The following is a 27092-nucleotide window of genomic DNA, read 5'->3' as shown; positions in this document are numbered from 1 at the left end:
CCTGAATCAAATACGTTGAAATGTTATTCATGTGAATAATAATCTCTGTACAAATTTTTTACATTAATGGTAACAGGGAGTATAATGAGAAGTTTGAGATCCAGCTTACTGCAGCAACAGGGGGCGCTATTCTGGGTGCTCAGCTTATCACTCAGATCACAATCGCTAAGAGCGACTCACCTAGTGGAGCTGTCCGCTTCATCAACCAGAGTCTAATCACCATCCCCAACCCCAACAACACCCTAAGACTCACCCTGGTGCTGGAGCGAGTCGGGGGTCTGGTGGGTGATGCCACGGTGAGCTCCGTCTAGACAATGACCTCATAATATCTGCAGCTTCGCACCATGCACTTAGTATTCCATATATGGGGAAAATATTTGGGAAAAGCACACATCTCTACTGGATTTTTCCAGTACTTTATACATCCAGGACTGTGATAATAGGGGCCAGAAATTAGTCAACTTATGAGGACTGGAAGGATGACCTGTCATTTTAATGAAAGGGTGGTGGCGGTTAGGCTAAGTTTATAATATTTTTATTTATTGTATTTATTTATTTATTTTTTTTTCCAAGTATTTTGCCTGAATTAAATCCCCAATGATGACACTCTGTAGCCAATTCCATATAATATTAACAACATTGTAATGTGCAAAACATACATTTTTGACACTGATGCAATAGCATTAGCATGCAGTTAGCATTAGTATTAACCTGAATTGGTCGGATAATGTTATTATGTTTGTTTATTTATTTATTATTCCTTTTAAGGGAATTATTTAAATGAAGAATTAGCCCTGTAGTGGTCAAAATGGCCAACACCTGTGTGCTTCTTACAAAAAGTAGTCATTCCAAATGTTCTTCTTTCAAGATATATAATCAGAAGAGGGTCCTTGTGGGTTTAAAAGTAGAATTCTTACTCTAGAGACTACTGTAAAGGCACTACTTTCAAAGTGAGTAGCCATGATTACAACGGATAAAGGAAGATAAATTATTGCATTTTGTCAAGAGTGCATCTTTAATAATATATTTAATAAAAATCACATAAATTTTTTGTTGTTTTTTGTAACACAAAAGTAATGAATGGATCAAAAGAAATGCAAAAATTTGCCCATAAAAATCTTTACCCAAGTGTTTATCTAATCTAAATGCAGTTTGAACTTTGAAAATTCCATCTTATGTTTTGACAGTAACTGTGGGAGTAAATTTTTGTTTCTTGTCTGCTTTTGTTCTAAAGCTACAGTCAAGGAATTTTGAGGCATGTCACACTCCTGCAGATTATTAGTAGAGCTTTTAATTCAAAAGCCAGCAGTAGGGATTATAAAAGAACCACAAAAGGATCTTTTAACCACAGTAGATGCCTGACTATGACTTTAGCACTTTCTGATGTGTGCCTTGGTGTGGTAATGTGAAGCATGCTAACTGTGGAATATGGTTGCTCTCCCTCAGATAACATGGAACATACTAGGTCCCAATTCAAACGAGGTTTTACCATCTGCAAACACAGATTTTGGTGAACCCGTGAATGGATCGTTCCATTTCAGAGATGGAGAGGGGGGCACTCAAGTCATCGAGCTGCGGATTCTGCCCCATGGCGAGGTGGAGGTGGAGGAAACCTTTGTGATCAGACTCGCCGTCCAGTCTGGGGAGATGGACATCGACCCGAGAGCCGGCTCGGTCACACTCAGGGTCGGTTAATAGCAGGCTCCTAAGAGTATTAAGTGGATTTTATTACCCTTGAACATTCATTAATATTTTGGTTTAGCCCTGCGATTTATATTGTTCCATATGTTATTAACTGCTTAAATCAATTACGTAAATATTTGATTCATATTCTTTACTGACAGATTTTAAAGTTCGGTGACCCGAATGGTATAGTGCAGTTCACAGAGCAGGATCTGAGGGAGCGAGTTTACAGCGAGCCTGCCGACAGTGAGGGTCCACTCAACATCTCCCTCCTCATCACACGCAGAGAGGGAGTCATGGGCAACATCACTGTAAGAGCACAGACAGGAACACACATACAGACACGCACACCTCCAATTTAAGGTATAAGTTGTACCATACAAAAAAAGAACTAGGACTCACTTCAACAGAGAAACATACTGTATCATCATAAAATGAATATACCTTTCTACTCCCAGTCTTTAGAGAATATACATGGAAACTACAATGCAAAAACACCTCATTTGTATCTACTGTATCTATAATATAACAGCATTGTAAACTTCTTAAACTTGCAGATTGTGTCAGGCCATATTTTAAACATTTATGGAAAATAAGATGCCATCTGTGGCAGGAACACGGGGCGGACTGACGGAGGCGGACACACTTGTTAAAACACAATACTTTTATTTCTACAAAAGATAACAAAACAGAGACAGACTAGGATAATGAGACAGGATACTGAAACAAAGAAAGACCAAGACAGAGAGACTTTAACAGAAGGACAGAGCTTAACAGGGGCCTAGACAAAGAAGCTAAACAGAATAAACCTGAACACAGAAAGCTAAACAGACAAACATAAACAGAGGGAACTAAACAGACAGAGAAAGCTAAACAGACTAAAGACACAAACAACCTGAGACGAGAGAGATACAAAGACTGACTTAAAGGGAATGAGTAACAGACAGACTGTAGAAAGCAAACTAAAGGTGGAATGTCCAACCAAGAAGGAGTCACACATCCATCCATCTGTAACCGCTTATCTAATTCAGGGTCACGGTGGGTCCAGAGCCTACCTGGAATTATTGGGTGCAAGGCGCCACTCCTTCACAGGGCAAAACACACACACACGGTCACTTTTAAGTCACCAATCAACTTACCAACGTGTGTTTTTGAGGAGTCACACAAAGGAAGTTAAATATAACACAACGACAAGGGACACCTGAAACATAATGAGGGGGCAGGATTATATATGAGACACGGACAAAGGCTTGACAGTCAATACTAGAATTCATATTTACACAGGAAACACCTTTATTTATGACCTTCCATTCAGAGTGCAGCAGTTTAGAAATCCATTCACATTTACATGTTGAGAGATGTTGGTACATTTGAATTTTTACAGTTTTTCCAATATATTTCATTTGGTAAATAAATAAAAGTTTTGCAGAAAAATGTCTTATTAAGCGTGTCATTTAAAAAAGCAACAAAGCATGTAACCGACTAGCGGTGCACACATCTGTACAGTATGTCGGCCTTAACAGAACTTTCTCATTCTGCGTCCGCTCCACAGGTGTTCTGGGAAATCCTGAGTGACTCAGACATGGCTGGGGACTTTGCAATTTTCCACGGGTCCACCATCATCCAGGCCGGTCAGCGTGTGGGGGAGGTAATCCTCACGCTGCTGCCTGATACTGTCCCTGAGCTGGAGGAGGTCTACACTGTCCGACTGAGTGCGGTGGAGGGTGGAGCCGAGCTTGATTTGGACCGCAGCAGCACCCGGCTCAGAGTCCGCGCCAACGACGAGCCTCATGGAGTGTTCTCCCTTCCTCCACAACAGCAGGCACTGGTCATTAATGCCACAGACCGCAGCAGACATCTGGCTCTGAACATCAGCAGACTGGCAGGGGCTTTTGGTAATGTCAGTGTTGTGTACAGGATCAGTTACCCCACACCTGGACAGAGCTTCACTGAGGACAGATCTACCGGGAGCATCCTGGTCAGGGATGGAGAGAGGGCCGCTAGTGTCACCGTGCCAATCAGCACACAGGTTGGTACACACATCTCTCATTGTTTTTTAAATTTGTCTTGTAGAAATGAGGCTTCAAAGGAGTATATAGGGTCGAAAATGTGTTGGAGGTTCGTGTCCAGTTTATTTTTTTGAGGGAACAAAATGTCAAACCAAGTGGCACTTACAGTTGCATTAAAGGAACAGTAGGTAAGATCTGGTATATCTGTTCCTGGGCTCCCCCAACAATTACTCCTCCTAATGTTACATAGTTTAGATTCTGCAGAGCTGAGCCTGGAGTAGTAATGACAGAGGCCCTATTCTCCCTATTACAGGTCACTGAAACATCACAGTGATTTGTGAAAATGTTCCTTTAATGGACCATTCCAAGAGTTCTTTCTGATATTTGGAATTGTCTTTGTACACCACTGAGGTCATGGTCTTACACACAAGCACCTGAGATTCCCACCTCTTTACGGTAGCCTTAGTCTTTTTTCTAGATTTAAAAACATGAACTCATCATAAGATTTGTCTTTTTGCCTTTGCAGGTGTTCTTTGTAACAGGTTTTAACATCACAGTGGAGTTGGTGAATGCGACTCTGATAGGAGCTCTCCTTAGTTCTCCTCCGCGCGTGCAGCTGGAAGCCAGAACAGCTGTAGTGTCTGTGCCTGAGGAGGCTGCTAATGCTGAGGTCAGATTCCTGATGAAACTTGGTGAAAAGCACTCAAACAATAACCACCAGAGGGCACTACAATCACACATGACAGATGGCTGGATGGATATTGGCTCTGAAAAATAGACAGCACTACAAAATGATGGTAACACTTTATATGGATGGTCTACTGTAGATGCGCACTGCATCTTCAAGTATCATTCGACTAAATATTTATTAACGGCATCTGAACTTGAAGTTGAATGTGAAAGATCGTTTTAAATCTATCCCTAAACCTAACCCTGACTTTATCATTAAGCTCAAGGCACAGGGGACCATCCAAATAAAGTGTAACCAAAATTATTCCCGTTTTATGATAAACAAAACATGCAATATATGCTTCCAATTTCATAATAAATATATAAACACCATTTTTAGCCTCTACATGTTATACATTCTGTAAAAACTTTAAAATCATAATTCACTAAAGATTTCATCCAGTGAATATGTTGAACCCTCTGTGTTTAGGTTGGCTTTGCTTCGCTGGCTCTGCACGTTTCTGATGTGGTCAGTGGCCAGTGTGAGGCTGTAGTGACCAGAACAGGTTTGTATGGAGACGTGGACATTCAGTGGAGAGCTGGATTCCCTCCTGGTCAGAATCCATCAGGCTATCAGTCAGGAGCAGTCACTCCCAGATCAGGTTAGACACATTACACTCCCACATACATGTTTATACGGGTATAGTTTAGCATTAGCATGGTATCCACTCCATACGCCTGTTTTGTCAGTTACGTAGTTTTGTTTTAAAGTCAATAATAAGTAAAATAACACTATAATTACAATCACATTGTAATTAATTTCATGACTGTCAAAAGTTAAGAGCTGTATACTGACCACACATTGTCTGTAGGCACACTGACCCTGTCTCATGGCCAGAGGAGTAAAATTGTTCCCCTCTCTGCTGCGTATAATATAACTGAGCCTGTTGCTCATGCTGTTTATCTGACCAGTGCGGAGTCCAAATCAGCAGGGGGAGCCAGACTCAGGTAATGACAGCCCAGTTGTCCCTTTAATGGTAGATAAGGCAATAAGATAATTATACTTTGTAAAGCAATCCTTTCAATTGTTTTTGCTCAGAATGGTTATTAAATACAAGATTTATATTTTTGTGAAGGTATTTCTGAAGTGAGTAAGTGCTTGGAGTTTTAAAATATATTAAATTATTGAGAAAATGGGGCTCATAAAAACACTCCAAGATTTGGTGGAGACCATGTAGAAGATTGGGAAATGCTATGAAATTTTGTGTGATATATAGTTTAATTATAAGTGTCATTTTCTTTCAAATATTCTGCTCTTTACCTGATTCTGAAAAGCAAACAGCTTGTATTTAGTAGCTTTGACCTCAAGTTGAATGTATTGGTCTCTGATATCTGCAGAGTACTGTATTTCTCCTTCATTAAATATTTTGACCCATGTTTTTGGTTTCTGTGTTGGGCTCAGGTCTGGTTACACAGTGGCGGAAGTGGAGCCATTGGGCTTGTATCGATTCTCACCTGAATCTCAGCATCTGGTGGTTGAGGAGGACATACGGACCATTACGCTCTATGTCCAGCGGCTCTATGGTTTCCGTAGTAATCGCACCCAGCTGTTCTACAAGACGTGGCCAGGCAGCGCCACTCCTGGTGAAGATTATACTCAGATGCATGATGGTCAACTGCTGTTTGATGGCCACCAGATGACAAGTGCCATTCGTGTATCAATTCTGGACGACACTGTGACGGAGAGTAATGAGACGTTTTATGTGAATCTGACAGACGTACGTGTTCTTAGCGCTAGCTTACCTTCACCCAGCGCTCGTCCACGGATCATTCCAGAAAGCAGTGTTTCTACCATTACTATTCTCGCTAATGATGCGGTGAGTGGATATTTGAGCATCGGCCCTTCGTTGGTCAACACGTCTGAAGATGGCCAGGAGGGGGCAACACCTCAGAAGGTGATGCTAAGGGTGCGTAGGACGGTGGGGCAGACGGGTGTGGTCAGCGTCAGGGTTCGGGCGTATGCTGGAGGCCTTGTGGCTCCAGGGCTGGACACAGCTCCGTTCCTCCGTGAACGCAACCTGACCTGGGCCAAAGAGGGAGAGGACTTTACTCTGGAGTCTCAGATAGTGACTCTGCTGGAGGGGCAGAGAGAGGCAGAGGTCAGTCTTTTCATCTTGGATGACCAGGAGCCAGAAGGTCAAGAGGTCTTCTTCATCTATCTCAGCGAGGTGGAGGGAGGAGCACAGATAGTTAGTCTGACAGATGAGAGTGGCTTCTCTTCCTTTGCCAAAGTGGTGATTCTTGGTATGTACTTTTTAACCCTTTGTTGTCACCCTTAGACTTTAGCCAGTGAAGTTATTGAATATGGCACTAATTTAAATCTGTGCTGCTGTTTCACAGGTTGAGAGGTTGTTTCATTCCTGTTCTTTGTTTATCTTTAAAGCAACACTAGTATTTTTTACCGTAAAATTACACCTTCAAAATTATTGTGATTTTCCATGGAGCTAAATTGAAGACAATAGGGCCTATGTTGTTGCTACTTTGGGGTGAACACTCCAGTAAGTGCACTATGTAACTTCTAGAGGCAGGTAGGAAACCATCCCCTCCCCCCACACTAATTTCAGGACAGTGCTGTAAACTTGAATTACACTCTCCAACTGCTGGAGAAGCAAAAAAACCTGTTAAAATACATGTTTTCCAACAAGCGAAAATACCCAAACTTACCTACAGTTGCTTTAAAGAATCATTTCCTCTGCATAATAACTGTGATATATGGTTCTAAGTTTTAGTTCAACAATAAATGCAATGTCTGTTAAATTGAGGGACTATGCTCAGTTTAACACACAGAATGATAAATGTGTTATTAACTATATTATATATAATATATTGTACACAGAGCATGTAACATTGTTCAGTACTAAAGAAGCAAACCTCAGACACCAAACATTTCTTAGCTAAACGAAGGTGGCTGATTTCTGTAATCTCTTTATCCCTCTCAGGGAGTGATCTTCACAATGGAATTGTGGGTTTCAGTTTGAGCTCTCAGTCAGGTCAGGCTCTGGATGAAGACTCTGAAAACAGGACTGCTGTACTCGTCCTCCAGAGGCAGGAAAACAGGTACTGCCAACCCAACTTTGCTCTAAAAGTGGATTTTTGCAACATTACTGACATGTTCTACTAAACACATTATACAGATTTACTGAGGCTTGTTTTTGACAGAGCTTTCGAGGACGTGTTTGTGTACTGGAGGGCCACGTTAAGCGCAGTGGAACCCACACTAGTCAGTCAGGGGGTGAATTTAACACGGGAGCTACAGCACACATCCGGGAGGGCCATATGCAGGAGAGGAGAGGTGGTCTGTCTACTGTCCCTGGAGGTCCGGGCTGATCAGGTACAGGCACTCAGCAGGGCACTGACAAAGCAGCAGCTATCAGGAAACATAATGCTAGTCTTCCACTCTTCTACTTCTGGTCCACTCAGGTGTTCTTCCTGCTCTTTCTGTCTCTTTCCCTCTCACTCGCATTCTCTCTCTCTTTCTTTCTTTCTCTGCAGGAGACAGAGGCTCTTTTTAGCCCAGTTGCTGAGCACACACTGCTCTCTTCACACTTTGATCCGACTCACTGCTGTGTCTCTTAATCTCTTTCCAGCCTGTGGCACTGGCCTCAGCACTTTTTCTTCTGCTTTTTTTAATCGAGGGTGTTCTTCTAAGAATGACCTTTCAGCACAAATTGCTAAGGGTTTCAGTGCTTTAACAGATTTTTTTAGACATTTCCAGGCTTTTATCGGAGAATTTTTAGCACAAAATGTACAGGCTGCTTTGGGTTCATTGTTTTTTTTATTGTTGTTTATATTTGTGATGTCACAGAAAAAACATTTACATATGCGCAAACATCCAGCTTAGGCCTGTTTAACCCCACCCATTTATCATGACATTATAAAGAGTGCTTCAGTAGGAGTCCAGACTGCTTAATTTTTTATTAAATAAAGAGTTTTTCTCTTTTAACAAACACTGTGAAGCTCTATTCCATTTGTGCTGCTTTATGTGCTATTTACACATCTCTGTGTGTTATGCAGGAGCCAGAGTTTGCCATATGGTTTCTGGTGGAGATTTATGAGGTGGGGGAGGGAGCTGCCATTAACCAGACTGCCCGCTTTGCCAACATCACCATGCTGGAGAGCGATGACCCGCGAGGGCTTGTGTATTTTGCTGTGGGCTCCAGGCTGCCCGTGGCTACGCTCCAAGCCACCAGGGTCAGTCTACAGGTCTACAGGGATGCCAGCATAGCATCAGCTATCTCAGTGAAATACACCATGCAGGTGAGGTTCAGTGTGTGTATACACATATGCACACACATATCTCACAGACATAAGGAAGTATGTAGACTATAGGAGTGATTTAGTAATTCCATAGTGGGCAGGTCATGTGTGCCTTGAATTTGTCTTGCGATATTATGTTTGACAGGATTGTTTCCATTTCATCTTCAGTGTCTGATTAAACAATTTATTAATAGGTCCATCTCGGTCATATCCTAGTGTCTTGCTGGCTAACCATCGTTTATAATATGACCTTATTAGTTGTGACAGCACTCAGGTGAAGTAAGAATAATGAATGGAGCTGAAGAATGTGGGACAAGCTCTGATCCCAGAACAGATTAGACCACTTTGTCTCAGCCTGCCACTTCAAAGCCTGTATGTGCTGTACAGCTGCAAAGCTAGATTTAACAAGCTAGAGGTACAGAGAGCTACCGTGTTAGCTTTCTCACGCTCTCTGACTTTCTGTATCGTTATATCCCTGACTGTTTTTCTCTTACTTGTGAACTCACATGCTCTTCCATGGCACCTGCTATGTATTATCATGATCAGAGCATATGTGCAGGTCTATATTTGAAAGTATGTTTAAAAATCAATGACAAGGCAGCCAGCAATGCAATATGAACTGAAAAGCCCCTCATTAATCAGTATTTATTTAATGAATATAATAATTATAATGCTGAGATTTAAGCAGCAATATTGTTGCAATAGCAAACATGTCATTGTCAGATTTCACTTCTCTCAGATTTCACTCATTAATATTTACATTAATGAGTTAAAATCTAATAATGTGATGTGACCTATTTTTGAATTAGGAAGAATAAAATGGGATGACTAAATTAGGAAAAGATGAAAGAAAGTGATGAAAAAAATTCCCTGACAAAATGATATTTTTAATATTGGTTTCAATATATTTATTAAGCTTTTTTTGCTTAATTTATTTATTTGCTTTTGTTTAAGACTCTGATGAACCACTGGTTGTTCCAGACTTGTAATTTCATATTCTCTTCTTTATAACTTTCATATTTTATAAGATATATGCATGATTAAGGTGTCATATGAAAGCTAGAATTGTCTTCTTTCCTTATTCAATGTAATGGAGCACTGACACAATATTTGACACTATGTATTACTTATATTTATTATTTATTTTTCAAAAATGTTACACACTTAGTAACTCAGTTATTGCTTGTTATAGCCTAAAATTGCCCAATAATCCTTTTCATGGCCCAAACATAAACAATGCAATGTATATTTGTAGTAATTCATAAAACAAACCAATTCATTTTTTTTTTTTTTACCTAAAAACTATTTTCAATCCTCAAAAGAACACGATGGGATACAACATGTGATCCTCTATTTAGACTTGAATAAATATCAAATAAATAAATATTTTCTGGTAAAATTCTACATATAAAGCCACATATGTGGATCCTAGTTGATGTCTCTAAAGTCATTTATAGTGTAAAATAAACCAAAAGAAACTGAGCGTCTACATTTTTTGGCATTTAGGAGTCAATTGGAAGCATTTGTAGACTTTCTTAGGGTCAAAGCCCACATTTTTCTACTTTTAAGTGTTATTTAGGAAGTAATCATTCAAATTTGGCCATTTAATTTCAAACAAAAATTCTGAAAAATAGCCAGAGACTAAGTTAAAGCAAATGTCTGTTTTTTTAGATGAAATATAGTAAAGTGTAAACAAAGTAAAAAGCATTTTGATGATTTTGCTGTTTGTGACAGGAGCTGCCCAAGGCTGAGTCTGTGGGCCCCACTTTGATCTGGCCGGCTGTGGCTGGAATGGACTTTGTTGCGGCCCAGGGGAACATCACTTTTAACGAGGGGCAGCAGAGTGTCAGTCTAGGTGTTGCATTAACGCCCAGCATCGGATCCTCTAACCCCACACCTAAACGTTTCCGCATAATTCTCTCTGATGCCACAGGGGGCGCCAGAGTGCACCCTGTGTACGGCATAGCTAATGTCACTCTGGTTTCCAACTCTGAGACGCAGGCAGTGTGGGCCCTACTGGACCAGCTCCATCAGCCACTAGACGAAATGGTCATTAACCGTGTCCTGCAAGAGCTTATTAATAAAGTTAGTGTTGAAATCACACCAGAGCAACTGACCGCAGTGCTGGATGCAGTGGGCCAGGTGAGCAGGGTTTAAATTAGGTATTATATAGACTATTTCAGTGCATTAAGAATTCGCAAATTTCATTACTTTATTGTATTTAGATTTATTTGTTACAATATCAAATTATTTTCAGAAGATTTCTGATTAAAAATGGGACTGGAGAAAGAGTTTACATAGTGTTGGCCACATTTAATAATATATAGATGAATATATAATTCCATTTATACATATAATTTAATAATATATAGATAGACTTTGTCAAAACAGTAATGTTTCCAATAAAAAACATTAAAAATTAGCAAATTCTAAATATGTGTGTAATATAGAAAAGCATTATCAATTATGATTGTCACTTTAACACACATACACCAATCATCAATAACATTATGAACACCTCCTTGTTTCTACACTCACTGTCCATTCTCTCAGCTCCATTGACCCTATAGGAGGACTTTGTAGTTTTCTGATTACAGACTATAGTCTGTCTGTTGCTCTGTATACTTTATTTTCACCCTATTCTTTATCCTGGACCACCACAGTGGGTACGATTTGGGTGGTGGATCATTCTGTGCTGCAGTGACACTGACGTGGTGGTGTGTTAGTGTGTGTTGTGCTGTTACAAGTGGATCAGACACAGCAGTGCTGCGGGAGTGTTTAAACACTGTGTCTATTCACTGTCCACACTGTTAGACACTCCTACCTCATTGGCTCAGAGAGAGTAGCTGATCTGTTTCTGCCCAGTTAGCGATGGTCGTCTCCTAGTCCCTTATCAGTGGACAGAGGACATGGCCCACAAGACACATTTGGCTGGATATTTTTGGTTGGTGAACAGTTTTTATTGCTGCAGTCTGTCGGATCCACTCATACCAGCACAACACACCACCAGGTCAGTCACAGTTCAGCACCGAGTATGATCTACCACCCGAATCATACCTGCCCTGTGGTGGTCCTCTGGGAGTCTTGACAATTAGAAGAACAAGGTGAATATATACAGAGCAACAGGTGGATTCCAGTCTGTAACTGTAGAACTATAAAATGCTCCTGTATGGTCAGTAGAGCTGAGGAAATGGACAGTTAGTGTGGAAACATGGAGGCGGTCATAGTGTTATGTTTGATCTGTGAATATAGTGCTTATTTTAGAGTCAGAGGGAACTCTTTTTCTCTCAATAATGACTGTACCCTCTCTTGCACTTCTTCACCCAGACCTTGATGAAGGCAGAGCAGACCCCATTAGAGCACAGTAGTCGAAGTTTGACCTATGACCTTCTCTGTGCCCTGGCCAAGCCCACCCGGGCAGACACACGTGGTCTCAGTCACCTGTCTGAGGTGGCCGAGCGTTTTGCCTTCTCGTTGGTCACTGAGGCAGCTTGCGGGGCCGAGGGCCAGAGGTAAAATCTGAAAGTCTAGTCACATTTGCTGGGTCTATTCAGTCTCATTGGAAAACTCAAGAGACCATTCTTTAAATGTGTTTACTTTCCAGTCACAGCAGCTATTAAATACATGTTAAATGTGTTTTAACATTAAAATTACAGTGAATTATCATCGACATATATTAATGGTTACATTTTTTAAATGGCCACACCTTATAGATGGAATCTTCACTGCATTTATCTGCATTCTGTCGTCTTATTAATATCAAAATAAGTGAAATACTGTTTTATGAATTACTGTCTCATGAACCAGACTCCTGTGTAAAAGCATAATAATTTTCCTTGTGTTCTACAGAGGCAAGACCATCCTGGACTCGTGTCCTTATCTGACCATTGCAGCTCACTACTGGTACCCAACACAGATTAATAGCCACACATTCACAGGCAGAGACGGAGACACGTTCACCCTGCCAGAGACCCTGCTGGAGGTGCCCACACTGCCAGGGGGAGATATGGCACCCTCTGCCTGCAGGAAAGTGCACTTCACTGAGTACAGCACTGAGCACTGGTTCCTCACCAACAAAGCCAGTGCTCTCAATGACAAGGTGATCCAAGCCTATTGATCTTGTTTTTGAATTCGTAATGATATTTAGATCTATATGTACAATATTTATTTATTGATTTCTCATAAACATACGTTTATAAAAATGGTTAATTGGTTATTAAAGAGAAAAAATTATCACAAATTGATTAGTTTTTAATATTTAGTCTGTTATGCCATATTATGTGCGCCATTTTGGGCGGCACGGTGGTGCAGCAGGTAGTGTCGCAGTCACACAGCTCCAAGGACCTGGAGGTTGTGGGTTTGAGTCCCGCTCCGGGTGACTGTCTGTGAGGAGTTTGTGTTCTCCCTGTGTCCGTGTGGGTTTCCTCTGGTGCTCCAGTTTCCTCCCACAGTCCAAAAAACGCACGTTGGTAGGTGGATTGGCGACTCAAAAGTGTCCCTGTGTGTGAGTGTGTGAGTGAATGTGTGTGTGTGTGTCTGTGTTGCCCTGTGAATGTGCCCCCTCCAGGATGTATTCCCGCCTTGTGCCCAATGATTCCAGGTAGGCTCTGGACCCACTGCGACCCTGAACTGAATAAGTGGTTACAGATAATGAATGAATGAGTTACCATTTTGTTATCCCTGGTCATCAGCTCAATTATGAAAAAGAACTGAATGAACCCTCTGTTGACCACTGGTGTCCAGCTGGTGGCAGTGTTCTATCACTCATATTGTCAGCACAGTCCTTTTGGCCATTGCTGCTCCTTTTTCTCCCCAGCCATGTTATGTGTGGAAGGGTTTGACAAATCATTGATGAACATGCTACAGTTGCTACAGATGCTACAGTTTCCTAGAAGAAGCAGATACTGTATTTGGGTTAGTTTGTTTTCAGTCATTAATTTGAACTTGGGCAGGTTTTAATAGATATTTTTCTGTTTGTGTGCGCACACAGGTATTTTCTGTCAGTATAGAGGGCAGAGGGTCAAGACCTCTCGCGGATGGTAAAGAAGTGGTCTACCGCATACACACGGTAGACCGTCGGGTCAAACCTCGCAAGTCTCGGTGCCTTCTGTGGAACCAGGCCGCTCAGAGGTAATTAATCCAGCTGTATGTGCACAGCTACAAATGTACGTACATACCTCATCGGTAAATATTGCCATAAGCCACAGAAAAGTCATAAGCCGCCACTGTTATAAAACATCCATTTTGGTTCATGACTCAGCTGTATCTCAACTTTAGTTCTGTGTTTCTCTGTCTGATCTAATGAAATAACACAATGTAATTAAAATATTGCTGATGCTTTGAATATTTGACCGAAATATGGAGAAACATATTGGAAGATCTTTTCTTTTTCTACAGTGAGATACAACAATATCTTTACATCAGATTCATTTCTGTCAGATATAATTTTTCCATATCCTCTTACAAACACAGCATGCTGTTCTCATCAGGTGCAATAACATATAGTAACTACAGCCAGGGCATGGGATCAAGGCATGTGCCGCTCACTCAAAAACAGATTCTCCTGTCCTTGCTTGGTTCTGTGTGTACTTGTGCATCCACTAGATGGGTTACTGTGTTCTACAAGCTCATTTAAAGGACGTTGCATAGACTTAAACATTTTGGCTGAACAGTCTGTATCCAGTCCTTCCCCTGGGTTTGGTTTGGCAGGATAATGCAGTGTGAAAGTTATGCCTCTGATTGTTGTTCCTGATAGTTTGATAACAGTGTCGATGACGTTTTTCTTATGATCTCATGATCCATTAGAATAAGCTTTCCAACCCTCTTCCTGAAAGGGTCATTCAAAAGAAAAGGAGCACTGCAAAGAATAAAGTTTCCTGTAAGGCTCCTGGCTTGTATTTAAAGTTTAAGGAATAATCAGGAATCACATTTAGTCAGAAATCACAAGAACAGTCAACAGAGAGTTTCTTGAAGGACAAAGTTCTTCTCCCAGCTTGTTTTTTGGCATCGCTCAGAGCTGTTTCCCAGATTTAGTCTCCTAGACTTTGACATTGTATTGGTCCCCTTGGTCCCCTTTCCTTCAGTAATAGCCTCTACTCTCCTGTTAAGACCTAACAGTAGGTTTTGTAACATTGCTGTGAAGGTTTGATTCTGACTGGTGAAGCCAGGTACTGATAGGATACCTCTATAACTCATCCCAAAGAACTGACTGGAGCTCCCTAAATTTGGACAACAGTTCCTCTGCTCAACAGCCCCGTGCTCTGGGGCCAGCTACACTGCAGGAGTCTCTAGATTCAAATGGACATGATTTGATCTCTCTCTGTGTTTTTTCTTTGTGGTTCAGTATTGGGTGATTAGAACACCATGCAAAGGTCAAGCAAGTCGTCAATTAGCCTCAGAGTCAAATTAAATTACATAACCAAAATAACTTTGTGTGTGTTAATCACATAACTATTGTTTTATCCCGTCCAGCTGGTTGTCTGATGGTCAGTTCTGCCGCGTGGTGGACGACAGTGAGAAGTTTGTGGAGTGCGCCTGCACACATCTGTCCGTCTACACTGCGTACGCTGAGACAGACGCTCTGACCTCATACAATGAAGCTTTCTATGCTGCTGGATTCATCTGCATCTCAGGTCATCTATCTGTGCTAATACAACTAATGTTGGAAACAGAACCTTGGGTTCTGGTGAAATACAAGGCATAGATTGTCAGTTAAAAGTTGTGGGACACTTTGTATGGATGTACCAATGCATTATATCGTATTTGCATTTCACTGCAGTGTATTAAGTTATATAGTTGTGTCATAACTAGCATTGGGACTAGCGTGTTAACTTTGCAGCTAAAATACTAGCTTGGGGCTAGAGGTTATAAATAAACTTTTTATGTAAAAAATAAATAAGAATTAATTTTTTTTCTGCCTTTATTTAAAACAGTTTCTTTCATTTTCTTTTTCCAGGATTTGCCTTGGCCATTATATCCCATTTGCTCTGCTCCAGATTCCCCATGTTTGCTGCCAAACTTCTCACACACATGATGGTGGCCTGCCTAGGGATGCAGGTAGGACATTATATAATGTTTTTTTGTGAAACAAATGGTTTATCCTGTCACAACACTATCCATAAATTTCCATAAATCAAGTTTCAGCCAGAAATTTGATCCAAAAAATGAGGAATCTTTTAAAAATTAAAAAAATCCAATGTTTTATTTTACACAGTATATAGCAGTTTCTTCTTATTATTTGTTTTTTTTTTAAGAAATATTGGCTCCAACATCTGAAATTCGCCAGTTTTTTTTTTGTGGAATTTGAAACAAATAGCCTTCTACGATTCCTGTGACTTTGTTTTTATTTTATTATTCAAGAGACAAGACTTTTTCACTAGGCAAAATTTGCTTTTTCAGTTTTGCACCAGAGCTATTACTCAGCGTTAGAATTTTTGCTTTCATTGGTTTGGCAGGATTCACAAATAAATATTCTTTTTCTGTTATTATCCTTTGGCTCTCTTTACCACATTATTCAGCATGCATCAGCAAGTTGTGGTACAACAATTGGGTTTCCATCTTGACCGCTGGAACATACTCTGTGGAAATGAATTCACACCGGAATAAAATGCAATTTTGTAGCAGTGAAATTAATTGCCTGATTATTCTCTCTTAGCCAGTGAATAGATAAAATACAACAACAGTATAAACAGCCCACCCTCAGGTATCTACTTCAGAGTAGATGTGGTTTCTCTAGGAAAAACCCCTTCCGATGACGTATCTTCAAAGCGGGAGAAATTTTTAATCTTAAACCGGGAAATCACGCCAGAGAGACAATTATGGCTCCACTGTAGGAGGTGAGTAGGTTGGATTACAACAGATGAAGCAATAGATAAAATTCGTCATTTTGAGTTCACAATCAGTAACTCTCTACTTGACCTGCCTTTGAGGTTACAGTGTTGTTTTGAAGGTTTTGTAGCAAAATTCAGCAGCAGATGCCATCTCAGAACTTGAATCTGTTGTTTTTGTTAAGATTTATTTATATTCTACATAAATAAATAATAAGATACCTGAAAGCAGTTTAATGATCAAAGAAACCTGAGATCATTTTTGTTCACCCACACATAGGGTGGAAGACTAACATATTTCTAGGAATTCTATGATGACAGCTGGGACGAACACATCCAAATGGGACCTTATGGGCCACCATGACAAACCCTGACAACCCAGCTATCTCCAGTCTCATTCCCCATAAAAAAGAACAGGAGGCCAGGAGGGGGGCATGTGGCTAGTGGGCTGCTGCTCGTGGCCCAGTGAGCTTGACCGCAGTGGGAATTTTCCACTGGTCCTTACCTCGTAGTGGAGTAAGCAGAAGATGTGTATGACTTCTGCTTAGCGCTTAGCTTGGCTTCAAAACCCTGTTTGCATTCTGTCATTCATAATTGTTTTGCTTTTTGTTCATGTTATGAAGGGTTTTGAACGGAAAATTCCATGCTGTCTTTTTCAAGAGGCCGTGGGCACTAACTAAAACATTGCGTATGTCCTTTTGCAATAAGAAAGCGGTGACACCGTTTGATTTTTGAGCTCCTGTTGCGCTCTTGGCCCTGTATCTTGGCCTAAAATTGTAACAGTGGGAGTATTTACATCCATATTGGCTAAACTAAATGTGAATTACAGACCTTTGTGTAGTTGGCTTAGTCCCAACATGACTGTAAGTGACTGTAAAATTAAGGCTGTTTAGTTGATTCTTGGTCAAATGTCTCATGGCATTGTTATTTCATGCACAAGCTAACAAAAGGATTAGACTTGATTACAGATGTAGAGTTTGGGTCTGGAGTCATTAGCCATTCTCTGCTTAAGGGAATACGTGAAGGCCAATGAAGCCACGTTATAGCGTTGGAACAACTTTAAAAAAATCCGAAACATAGCAAAATGTTATGTCAAAATAACGGTATTTATATGTTGTTGAGAAGCCATAGCATAGCTATATTAACAGCCTTTTCAAACCGTTCAAGAACACAGTCATGGTTGAATGCAGGAAACTTAGAAGATCTCGTATTTCTAGTAGACTATTTACCATCAAACATCTAAGTAAAACACATGAGTTTAGAGCCACTTGTGGGGAACTTCATCACATCTCCAAACAATCCTCTTCATGTTCACCTCAGGCCTTCAACCATGACTCAGTTTTAGTCACCATAAAATAAGCACATTAAACCCACGGGACTGTAAGTGTTACTGAATTTTCCAGCTTGTTGTGGCTGTTGGAGCTGCAAGGCCATCGACCCTTGCCTTTGAGCTTGGTGCTCATCTTCATTTCCTAACTCAGCTGTGTTTGTAATTACTCACAGTCAGAGCTGTGTGCGCACAGAAAATTAAATCTCCTGATTTATCTGCTGCTCTTATCCTCTTGCCTTAGGTGGCCAAAGATCTGGGAGAAGTTCAGTGTTCACTAGATATTTAGCCTTAGATTTCCAGAAGTGGATAGGAACACATTTCCCCGACTGACCGTAGTTTACTAAGGTTTGGGCACAAGGACTTGTTTTATTGAGTTTCTAAGTAAAGATAAATTAACTTATTTTTCTAATTGGGCTAACAATGTGAGACCTTTTTTTCTGTAATGGCAAATATTGGTTTCTTTGAGCAATACCATAAATAAACCACTATTGGTTCCCTCAAGAACCATTTTTGGTAATAACTTTAGTAATAAGAGGTTTCTTCCTCTGTGCTTTGGTTGATTGTAACTTTCATATGTTATCAGCACGGTGGCATTTGGTCAAGCCTCTGTCTGCAGCAGATGCAGTGCTTATGAACAGGAGATGACAGAGGGTTGCCTTTCAGTGCATGAAGAACAGTGTTAGGACAGTATCCATGCAGAGGTCAAGTTAGCTTCTGTCTCTTCTGGCCTGCACCTACACAGCGAAACAACTGAAGATCGTAGCGAGTGGAAAGTTACCCAGACTTGCTCACCTCCCGCAGTGTGTCTACAGAGTTAGGGCTCTTCACATGAGCAGCAATAACACACATCTAGCCTGGGCAATTAGCTAGCAAGCCTGGGCAATAAAAGAGATTTGAGGAGTGTAGCCTTTAGCTTCAAATGCATGCAGCTTGCGCTCAGTGACTGTGGAAGGTATAGAGATGCAGAAGAATGTGTGTGAATACACAGAGACGTAAACATGTGCATTGTTGGTTCAGTGGGCTTAGTTTAAAGAACGTTGATGCTAAATGGAATAGATTACCTGCGGATTTAGTGAAGGGCATGTGTTTTGGCAAGAAACCACAGTGAAAAGAAGTCAGGTATTTTTAATATAGTATTAGCTTCTGGCTATAGTGGTGTTGGTGAAATCCTAAAAAAAATGGTAACTACAGGAAAAGACATTGATTGTAAAAGAAAATGCAGTTTTTTGTAAAATGAATGAATCCTGAGAGGAAATTGTGGTTAATTTGGTTAAAAATATACTTTTTCTTGGTATAGTTTAAGTTGTATTAGAGCTACATAATGACAACATCCCTAACTTTTACTTCAATTCTTGACTTAAACACTGTCTTGAAATATTTGCTGTTTACTTGGTTAATTACAGCTTGCAGCATAGAAACTGATACAGTATGACCTGTATGTAAATGCTTACTTATAGTTATTTCAGAGTCACAGCAAAACCACACGTTAGTTATTATTGGTTTCTATTTTTAACATAATGTGAAAAAGAAAATATCTATTGTAGTGTTTAAATGTCTTGACAAATGGACAAATAGAAATGTCTAAAAATAACCTATATAAACTTGTCCCATTGTTAGATTTCTTTGGATAACTTGGTAGTATTAAACATGTTATTCTAACATATATAACATATAAAGTGGTGGAGTTTACTACTTTCTCCCGCCACTGCTGTTGCAAAACAGTTTTACAGGGCTCCAAGGTTCAGAGCTATTTTCTCCCGTATTTATTTATACATAACACATTGGTGTTAAGGCTAACCAGACAACTATTGACCATAACAGCGTACACATTTTTCTTAGAAGAGGTCAAGGGTTCCAGGAGTCTGCCCCTGCTCCCATCCACTCTTGACCACCTGCAGCTTTCTGAGAAAAACTGTAGATCTATGCATTTTAAATATGCAGACTACTCTTTGAGGTTACATCTAAAGTCACTTATATGAAAGTCAGGATGATAACCTAGTATTAAACAATGGTTCTCTTATAGTATGAAGCAGTTACAGATAATCAGTGAGTGAATGAATGATTTTACCGACCCTCTGCATGTCACTCAGCAGGATGCCTACCAACGTGTTCATCGGTTAACTAATATAAGGAGTGTGGGCTGTTAGCAGTCTCCTCCAAGCATGTTGAGCTGTCCAGTTATGGTGTGTTCACAGCAGTTTGAAAATAATCTGTGCGTGGCTCATGTCTCGGCATGTGCTGCCTTCATCCTCCACGCTTGGTAGCACTGTGTGATTTACCAATGAGCAAAACTGGCAATATCTTAATTATGGGGGAAGATTCATCCATATCTGTTTTGTAAAAACAGATCCTAACATTTGTTTGGATCTTTTCAAACATGATGAACATAATCCTTTATATTAGCCAAACTGAATTGCAGTAAAGCTAAGATGACATTAGAGTTAGCTTCTGGCATCCTGTAGATCTCTGGGATTCCATCCAACACTTCTGACAACAGGAATTGAATGGTTCCCAAATATTTGTCCTAGCCTATCTATTTATTATTGTCAAAGACAGGAAACAGGAGGTCAGGCTCCAAATCTAGACCAACAACTTCGAACGAAAAGTTCCTAAGTGGGTATTTACTTGGAATTGTGCTTCTAACAAACACCTGTTGAAGGATTTCTGAGCTTCACATTATGTGCAGTTTCTTTAAATGTCCACACGTTTTATACAAATAACCTTCTTGAAAAGCGTCTATTGAATCCAAAGTGACTTCACTCCAAAGTAGCCTTTCCTGCCCTGTCTTTATGAGCACATTATTCTGCAGCTGTCCTCAGGGAATGACGGTTCTGAAATCCCAGAGCTTGGTCCTTTGTTTATAACTGGTAATAATTGTTGTGTAGCTGAAGTTTTCAGCTGTGAGTGGCTGATAGTGAGGGCAGTGCTGAGAGAGTTTATCCTGAATGCTGGTTTACTGTGAATCAATAAACAAGACAGTGACGCGCCAGTCTCTGCTGACGTTAGAAACTCTGAGAGAGGGAAAAGGAGGATTTGTGAGAAAGTTAGGGAAAGGAAGAAGCACTCAGGCCCTGTGTAATTCATGTCCTTCCCACTCTTCCTTTGCTTTTACAAAGATGTGAGCTTCTGGTGGTGTGTTTCTGCACATTTTCAGGACAAAGCTCTTTTGACTTTGTTGGTGGACTTGGGAAAACAATGAAATACACTGTTGAAAACCCAAAATATCAACCAACCAAACAGTCCAACTGTTGGCGAAAGCCACATATTATATTTTTTATAACCATTGTTAAGTAGAAGGGTTTTTTCAGTGTGAAGCTAAAAATTAAAAATATAACAACAAGCTCCTACTGAAAAAAAGGAAGTAAATATTGCTTTAGAACACCAAAACTGAACATCCATTTAATGGATATAAATGTGTAGTGATGAAACCAATTGCATGAACATCTAAGACAAAATTGTGGGCATGTAGAAAAAGTACCTGCAGATTTCTTTCAAACACTGAACGTTAGTTTTCTGAAATAAATAGAAAAATGTTCAAAAAGAAATGAAATATTACAGAAAATGTACTGAAAATATACTGTTAAATGTCATTGTTCGTGTCCTTGCAATTGTTTGTTAGTGTATATGTCAGGGTTTTTGTTATGTCCTGGTGTGTGTGTGGGTCTCTCCACTCAATCAACACAAACATAGCCCAGTGAATCCAAACAACGTGATGATCCCACGACTCGATCTGATTAGCTGGACCAGACCATGTTAGGACGAGGCATGCCAAATCAGCCTTGCTGCATTTCCTCTAATCAAATTGTGCCCACGCTTGTCCGTTTGACTCAGACAAAGTGCAAAATGGAGATCCTTCACCTCCCGGTCCAGGTCGGCCCTTTCAGAAATCTGGCTCGTACCGGACTGGAGCCTGGATCTTTTTTTCACGGGGGTGTTAGGCAAATTGGAAGCACGCTGCAGAGGTCAAGACCCTGCTCTTCCTGACTGTAGAGAACTGTGAGCTAATCGCTTGTCTCAAAGTGCCTCAAACAGGGTGCCCTCATAGACAGACTAACCTACATTCTTGTACCACGTTTCCTGGCAAAAGGCCCACAGACCAGTGGGATACAGTGTAAAAAAAGAAAAATAATAGTTCATTGGACTTATAGGTGGACAGAACTAGAATCAGTCTTTAGTTTTTATAACACATTCATTTTAAACAAAAATTTAAATTTAAATCATTAGTTTATCTTACAGTAGAGACATACACCATCAATGAAAGATGTTATTGCCTGCAGTAAAAAAATATTACAAATGTATATAAAAATGTAGGTCACAAAGCTGTGTTATGACTTCAAAAATAGCACTAAATGTTTGATATGTAGTTCTGCAGCCTGCAAAACTATATAAACAGATTTATATTAACCATAAAGTGAGTGCATTTTTTGGCTGTAGAAGCTGTTAATTTATTACCTTCATAGTGCATTAGGTGAGGTTTAGAGAATCATTATAGGTTCAGCCTGTTTGTATATATCCATTATTTCTCCCTTGTTACTTATTGAGACCAGGGGAGGTATTGCCAATAAAAACTGCTGATTGTACACGTTCATTTAGTGGCAGTGTCTGTGTTGCAGTGGATATATTTTATTTATTTATTTATTTATGTTCCTGAGGTCTTAACATTAAAATAAATATAATAATAAATTTATTAATTTTAATTAATTTATTAAATATTAATAAAATTACCAACTATATAAATCAGTGAATATTTATTGTGTAGCCACCTTGTTATTAACTAACATGATTACATCTGAATGTTATAGCTATTAACTACGCAGAGAATAAGTCTTGACGTCAAAAAAACCGAAGGAAAGAAGCAAGACAGGAAAAAGAAAGATTGGAAACATTTCTAACTGCATCTTGACGGCGACTGTCAAAGCATAGATAAAAGATGAGTAGCGTTTTAAAGTCTTGGAAGCTTTTAATATATATTTTTTCTCTAAAGGTCAAGACAGCTGTTGCATAACGGCAAGTGTCTGTACAGTGCAACACAGCAGCATGCTTCTGATTTCCTGATCTAATAGCATTCTCCTTATTGTTATGAATCAGTCTTTGACGTTGAAAAGAGAAAACATGTCAGTTGCTTTTGCTGGACATTGTCGAATTTTCAAAGGTTATTTCTGAGCAAATCATTCACTGGATTGTTTTGTTGTTTTCATATGGATGGTTCTCAGATTTGTATCGAGTGTAAGGATGCAGAACAACAAATAAAGAACAAAACTAGCCAGGGGTGAAGCTTTGAACATGCTTGATTATGGAAATTAAAAATTATATCTGCAAAATATTGGTATAAATTGAGCATTCATACTTTTTGGTTGTATCAAAACCTCCACAGTCAATAATAACCAAAATGACTTTGAATTAAAGCTTGTTACATTACATTGAATGTTAAGGAGGTTTTTCTTCTCCATCAACTGACAATCGGCTTGTAGGTGGATCAGTATTCGCAGTAAAGTGCTGTAGTGGTGAACTCAAATGTTTCTTAAACACCATGAATTTAAGCAGTAAATGTAGGCTATGAAAAATGCTTTTCTGGCTTTTTCTTTTTCAAAACAGTGTTTTTAAGTACAAACACTGATATGTAAGTGTGTGTGTGTGTAGACTCTGAACCTCAGACCATATTTTGTCTTTTTTGCCAGCAGTGAGCTTGGCTACTAAGCAATAGACCCAATTCTGGAACATATCAGACCTTGAACTCGTTTTGTGTTTCCGTAAAAAGCTCTGCAAATAGTATCAGCGTGATCTTTGACATAGTTAACTACCCCTACATGCCCATCAGCCATGAATGTAGCACTGCAAAACATGGATTGTCAATGCGTTTTCAGGGAAGCAATGTACATATAGTTACTTTCCAAGCTGTGGTTATTCTTGCATAATGTTTCATTCTTCCAGGTCCTACACTCTACTGTCTAATGCCTACTGTACTGTCTGAGGTAGGAGCTGTGTTTACTAGTTTTCACATGCTGACAACCGTATTAATGTAATAGTTTGGAGATTCCTTCTCTATTTCTAAATCTTGCAGATCAGCAGGGCATGTCTGGGATCTGAATGTCACTTACTCTGTTTTGCACTGGAGAGACCTGGAGAGACTAGCTCAGCAAAGGCAAAACTGTGCACATAGAATATTGCATCCTGACCTCTTAAGTAATATCAGTAGACTTGCTTATGTAGTGTGATGCTGGATGTCATGGTTTTATTACTAAATAATCATAAAAAGACATAACAGTGAAAAGCATGCCAGGATTTTATTCCTTAAATATAGTCAACCCAGTCAAAACCAGTTTGGACATGCCCATTTAGGGAGTGTTTCCTTTGTTTTGGGCCATTTTCCACATATTGTGAATGTAGGGTTCCAGTCAAAAGTTTGAATGAGTTCTTCTCATTCAGTGTTTTTTCTTATTACTTTATAATCTACATTGTAAATGAATATGAAAGACATGCTTTGTACACTCTTGGCGTTCTCTCAATCAGCTTCGTGAGGTCATCACCTGGAATGGTTTTCAGTGAACAGCCGTGGCCTCGTCAGGAGTTAATTTGTAGAACTGCTCACCTTCTTAATGTGTTTGAGACCATAACTTGGGTTGTGCAGAGGGAGGGGCTGGTACACAGTGAATAGCCCTATACCACCAATGACTAATGAGAATATGTGTCCAAACATTTGACTGAGGCTGTTTGACAGTGTACTAGGAAACACATAAGCTACTCTAACAGATTAGTTTTTAGAGTAATTTGTGATGCTTGTGAAGTGGAATATAAGCCTTTTAGCAGCATTACACCTAAAAAAAACAACAAAGATGTCTTGGCTGTTTAAAAAACAAAGCCTTGTGCTTTGAGAGCGAACTCCTACCACTGTCAGTTGTGGTTGTTCATGCTGTACACATGGTTCCACCTCCGAGTCTGGCCTCATGTCAGTGGGGCTGCGTTGGCTGCGCCTGTCACTGCCTCTCAGCGCCACCCTCTTGGACCTCTGGACCCCTGAACTCTCTCTGTGGACCCTGCTCTATTTTTGGAAAGCCCGGGACGTGTGAGTGATTCACTTGGCCTGAACTTTGGAGGGTGAGACAGGGCAAAGCTCCAGCTTCACCTGACCGACAGCCTCTGTGCCTGTTTGTTGACGGGGGGAATACTTACTTAGCATGGCCTTAAGCCAGCGTTACCCGGCTGAGAAAAACAGTTGAGGTAGAACACATTTAGTGACAGATGAAATAAGGTTTGAATCTCATATAAAATGGAGAAATTGGAGTGACGGTTGTTGATTCACTGATATTATTTGCTAAAGGATATTTATCAAATGAAATTGGTGATTAAAAGCTATATTATACATGCTGGGTGTTTGTTGGTATAATATGTGAAGTGTGGTTTTAGAACACTACTTACCTTTAATACCTATAATAATGCTCTGCTGGGGTCAGTCCCAGTGTGGTCAACGCTACAATGCTCACCTAAAGATTTCAATAAGAGAACATTATGGAATAATGGCCAACCTCCCAGGTATGGAGATAGCAATTACAATAATAAGTGATCTACGTCATATGGTTATTGTAATTAATTTGTCATGTTTTATCTTCAATAAATAACATTTTCCCATAGATCTCTTTAACCACACCTCTAACATACCATTACATAACATGCATGTATTCAGTCTGCCTTGTACAACTTCCTAGCAAGTATTGATTAGAGGATATAACCCTTAGTCTAAATACGTTTTTCTCATATAAGCCGTAGAAGGCTATTCAGACTCCTGTGTGTGAAGTGAGCACCTCTCAGTGATGAAGCCCAGAGCAGTCTGAGGGGGAAAAGGAAGGATGCTATGAAGCAAACTGGAATAGTTGAAGTAATAGTGTGGTTGCCAGGTTTCCAACAAGTGTGTGCAGGATGCGCATACAGACAAGTGAGGAAGGAAAGCATCAACAATCGATTTCATTAAAGTCCTTGGCTATTTTGGGGTTCTTTTGTTTCGGTTCCTTGACTGCATAGTTGTTTGATCTGATTTGGTTGATGAGAATCTGCTGTTTGTCGCGTTTCTATTCCTCAACCTGCTGTTTTCTTGTGCTTGTTTTCAACAGTAATCAAAGCAGACCTATAGGGGGCACTCTAGATCCACAATGTCAGCTAGAACAGTTTGTGAAAAGTATGCTGATTTGTGTCCCTGAAAGAACTCCTCAGCCTGAAGTAGTTTTGGAAGTTCATTCTTTTGTCACATCTAGTCCTTAGTCAGCTTTAAGAGAAGAAACGCTGGTGACAAAGAGAGCAGATAGTGCATGACTATCGTTCCTGGGTTGAAATCTGAAAATGTCGTGATGGCCTACTGATTGTTGTCATTACGAGAGTGAAGTGCTGGTAACCCGTCTTCTTTTAGACAGACTGGCATTGGCTTAGGTAGATGTAGACATCCTTATATGCCTCAGAACATACTGAAGTATCTCTCTCCAAACCATCAGCCAGAACTCTGTGTGCTGACTGAAGTACATTGTTAGTAACATTTTGTTCTAATGTTTTGAAAGTTAGATGACAGTGCTTCAGAAGGTTCTGATTTCAGAGTGTTTTGCTAGTAATGTTCTACCATGTGTTTATGCTGGTTATGCATTCAGTTGCAAACCTAACTTCCCTGTATGGAATCTAACCTTGCAGTTAGTACCCAGAATCATTCATCTCTCTTACCCAGAACCAGATATGAACCAGATGCCAGAAAAAACATCTAAATTTAATACAGGACTTTGAACTTTGAGGACTTCCTTATTGATTTTATTCAGCATTTATTTTCTGAGTGCAGGGCCTCAGTGAGTTTGCTTTCGTACTCTGCATTTGACCGCCACAGCCATTGTGAAGGTCTGTTTATGAGCATGTTCCCATGGCCACCTCTGTTTTGGCTAGCCAGCAGTGTCCGTTTCTGCCTGAATTATCTGACACTGAGATAGCTGATGTGGCCACGGCCTGTAGTCATGAGAGAAATGATAAAAGCATGTGATGATGGAGTAAGGGGACGGTATCTTCTGTTTAACAGTGAGGCTTACCATTCACTTCACTTTTTTCATTTTTTTGTCTTTGAACTAAGAACATTTACTATTCAAATAGTAAAATATAGTAGGTGTGTAGCATATAGTGTGAAGTGGACCAATATTTATTGCTGTAGTCTCATTTATCAAATATGCTGCTTTACAGTGAAGACATCATTCAGTACAAGCTAATAAACCTCACAGGGAGAATGGGCAGGTATGT

The 27092-nt window shown here is 39.9% G+C and overlaps 1 protein-coding gene across 1 annotated transcript in view; it reads left to right on the top strand.

The window, feature by feature from the left end:
* Positions 1 to 27092, top strand: part of LOC136678381 (adhesion G-protein coupled receptor V1-like) — a 155781-nt gene that overhangs the window by 82961 nt on the left and 45728 nt on the right. The window contains exons 67-83 of the mRNA XM_066656433.1: positions 77 to 296; positions 1447 to 1686; positions 1845 to 1994; positions 3236 to 3712; positions 4219 to 4362; positions 4852 to 5023; positions 5234 to 5369; positions 5824 to 6665; positions 7361 to 7478; positions 7581 to 7752; positions 8436 to 8678; positions 10413 to 10820; positions 12006 to 12190; positions 12528 to 12777; positions 13669 to 13808; positions 15150 to 15310; positions 15634 to 15734. Of these exons, the coding sequence (XP_066512530.1) occupies positions 77 to 296; positions 1447 to 1686; positions 1845 to 1994; positions 3236 to 3712; positions 4219 to 4362; positions 4852 to 5023; positions 5234 to 5369; positions 5824 to 6665; positions 7361 to 7478; positions 7581 to 7752; positions 8436 to 8678; positions 10413 to 10820; positions 12006 to 12190; positions 12528 to 12777; positions 13669 to 13808; positions 15150 to 15310; positions 15634 to 15734 (4159 nt within the window). The remainder of the gene's footprint in view (positions 1 to 76; positions 297 to 1446; positions 1687 to 1844; positions 1995 to 3235; positions 3713 to 4218; positions 4363 to 4851; positions 5024 to 5233; positions 5370 to 5823; positions 6666 to 7360; positions 7479 to 7580; positions 7753 to 8435; positions 8679 to 10412; positions 10821 to 12005; positions 12191 to 12527; positions 12778 to 13668; positions 13809 to 15149; positions 15311 to 15633; positions 15735 to 27092) is intronic.

The sequence above is a fragment of the Hoplias malabaricus genome, chromosome Y (assembly GCF_029633855.1).
Source record: "Hoplias malabaricus isolate fHopMal1 chromosome Y, fHopMal1.hap1, whole genome shotgun sequence".
In the NCBI taxonomy this organism is placed as follows: domain Eukaryota; kingdom Metazoa; phylum Chordata; class Actinopteri; order Characiformes; family Erythrinidae; genus Hoplias; species Hoplias malabaricus.
The sequence above is the reverse complement of the archived record's forward strand: the minus strand, read 5'-3'. Positions and strand labels throughout refer to the sequence as shown.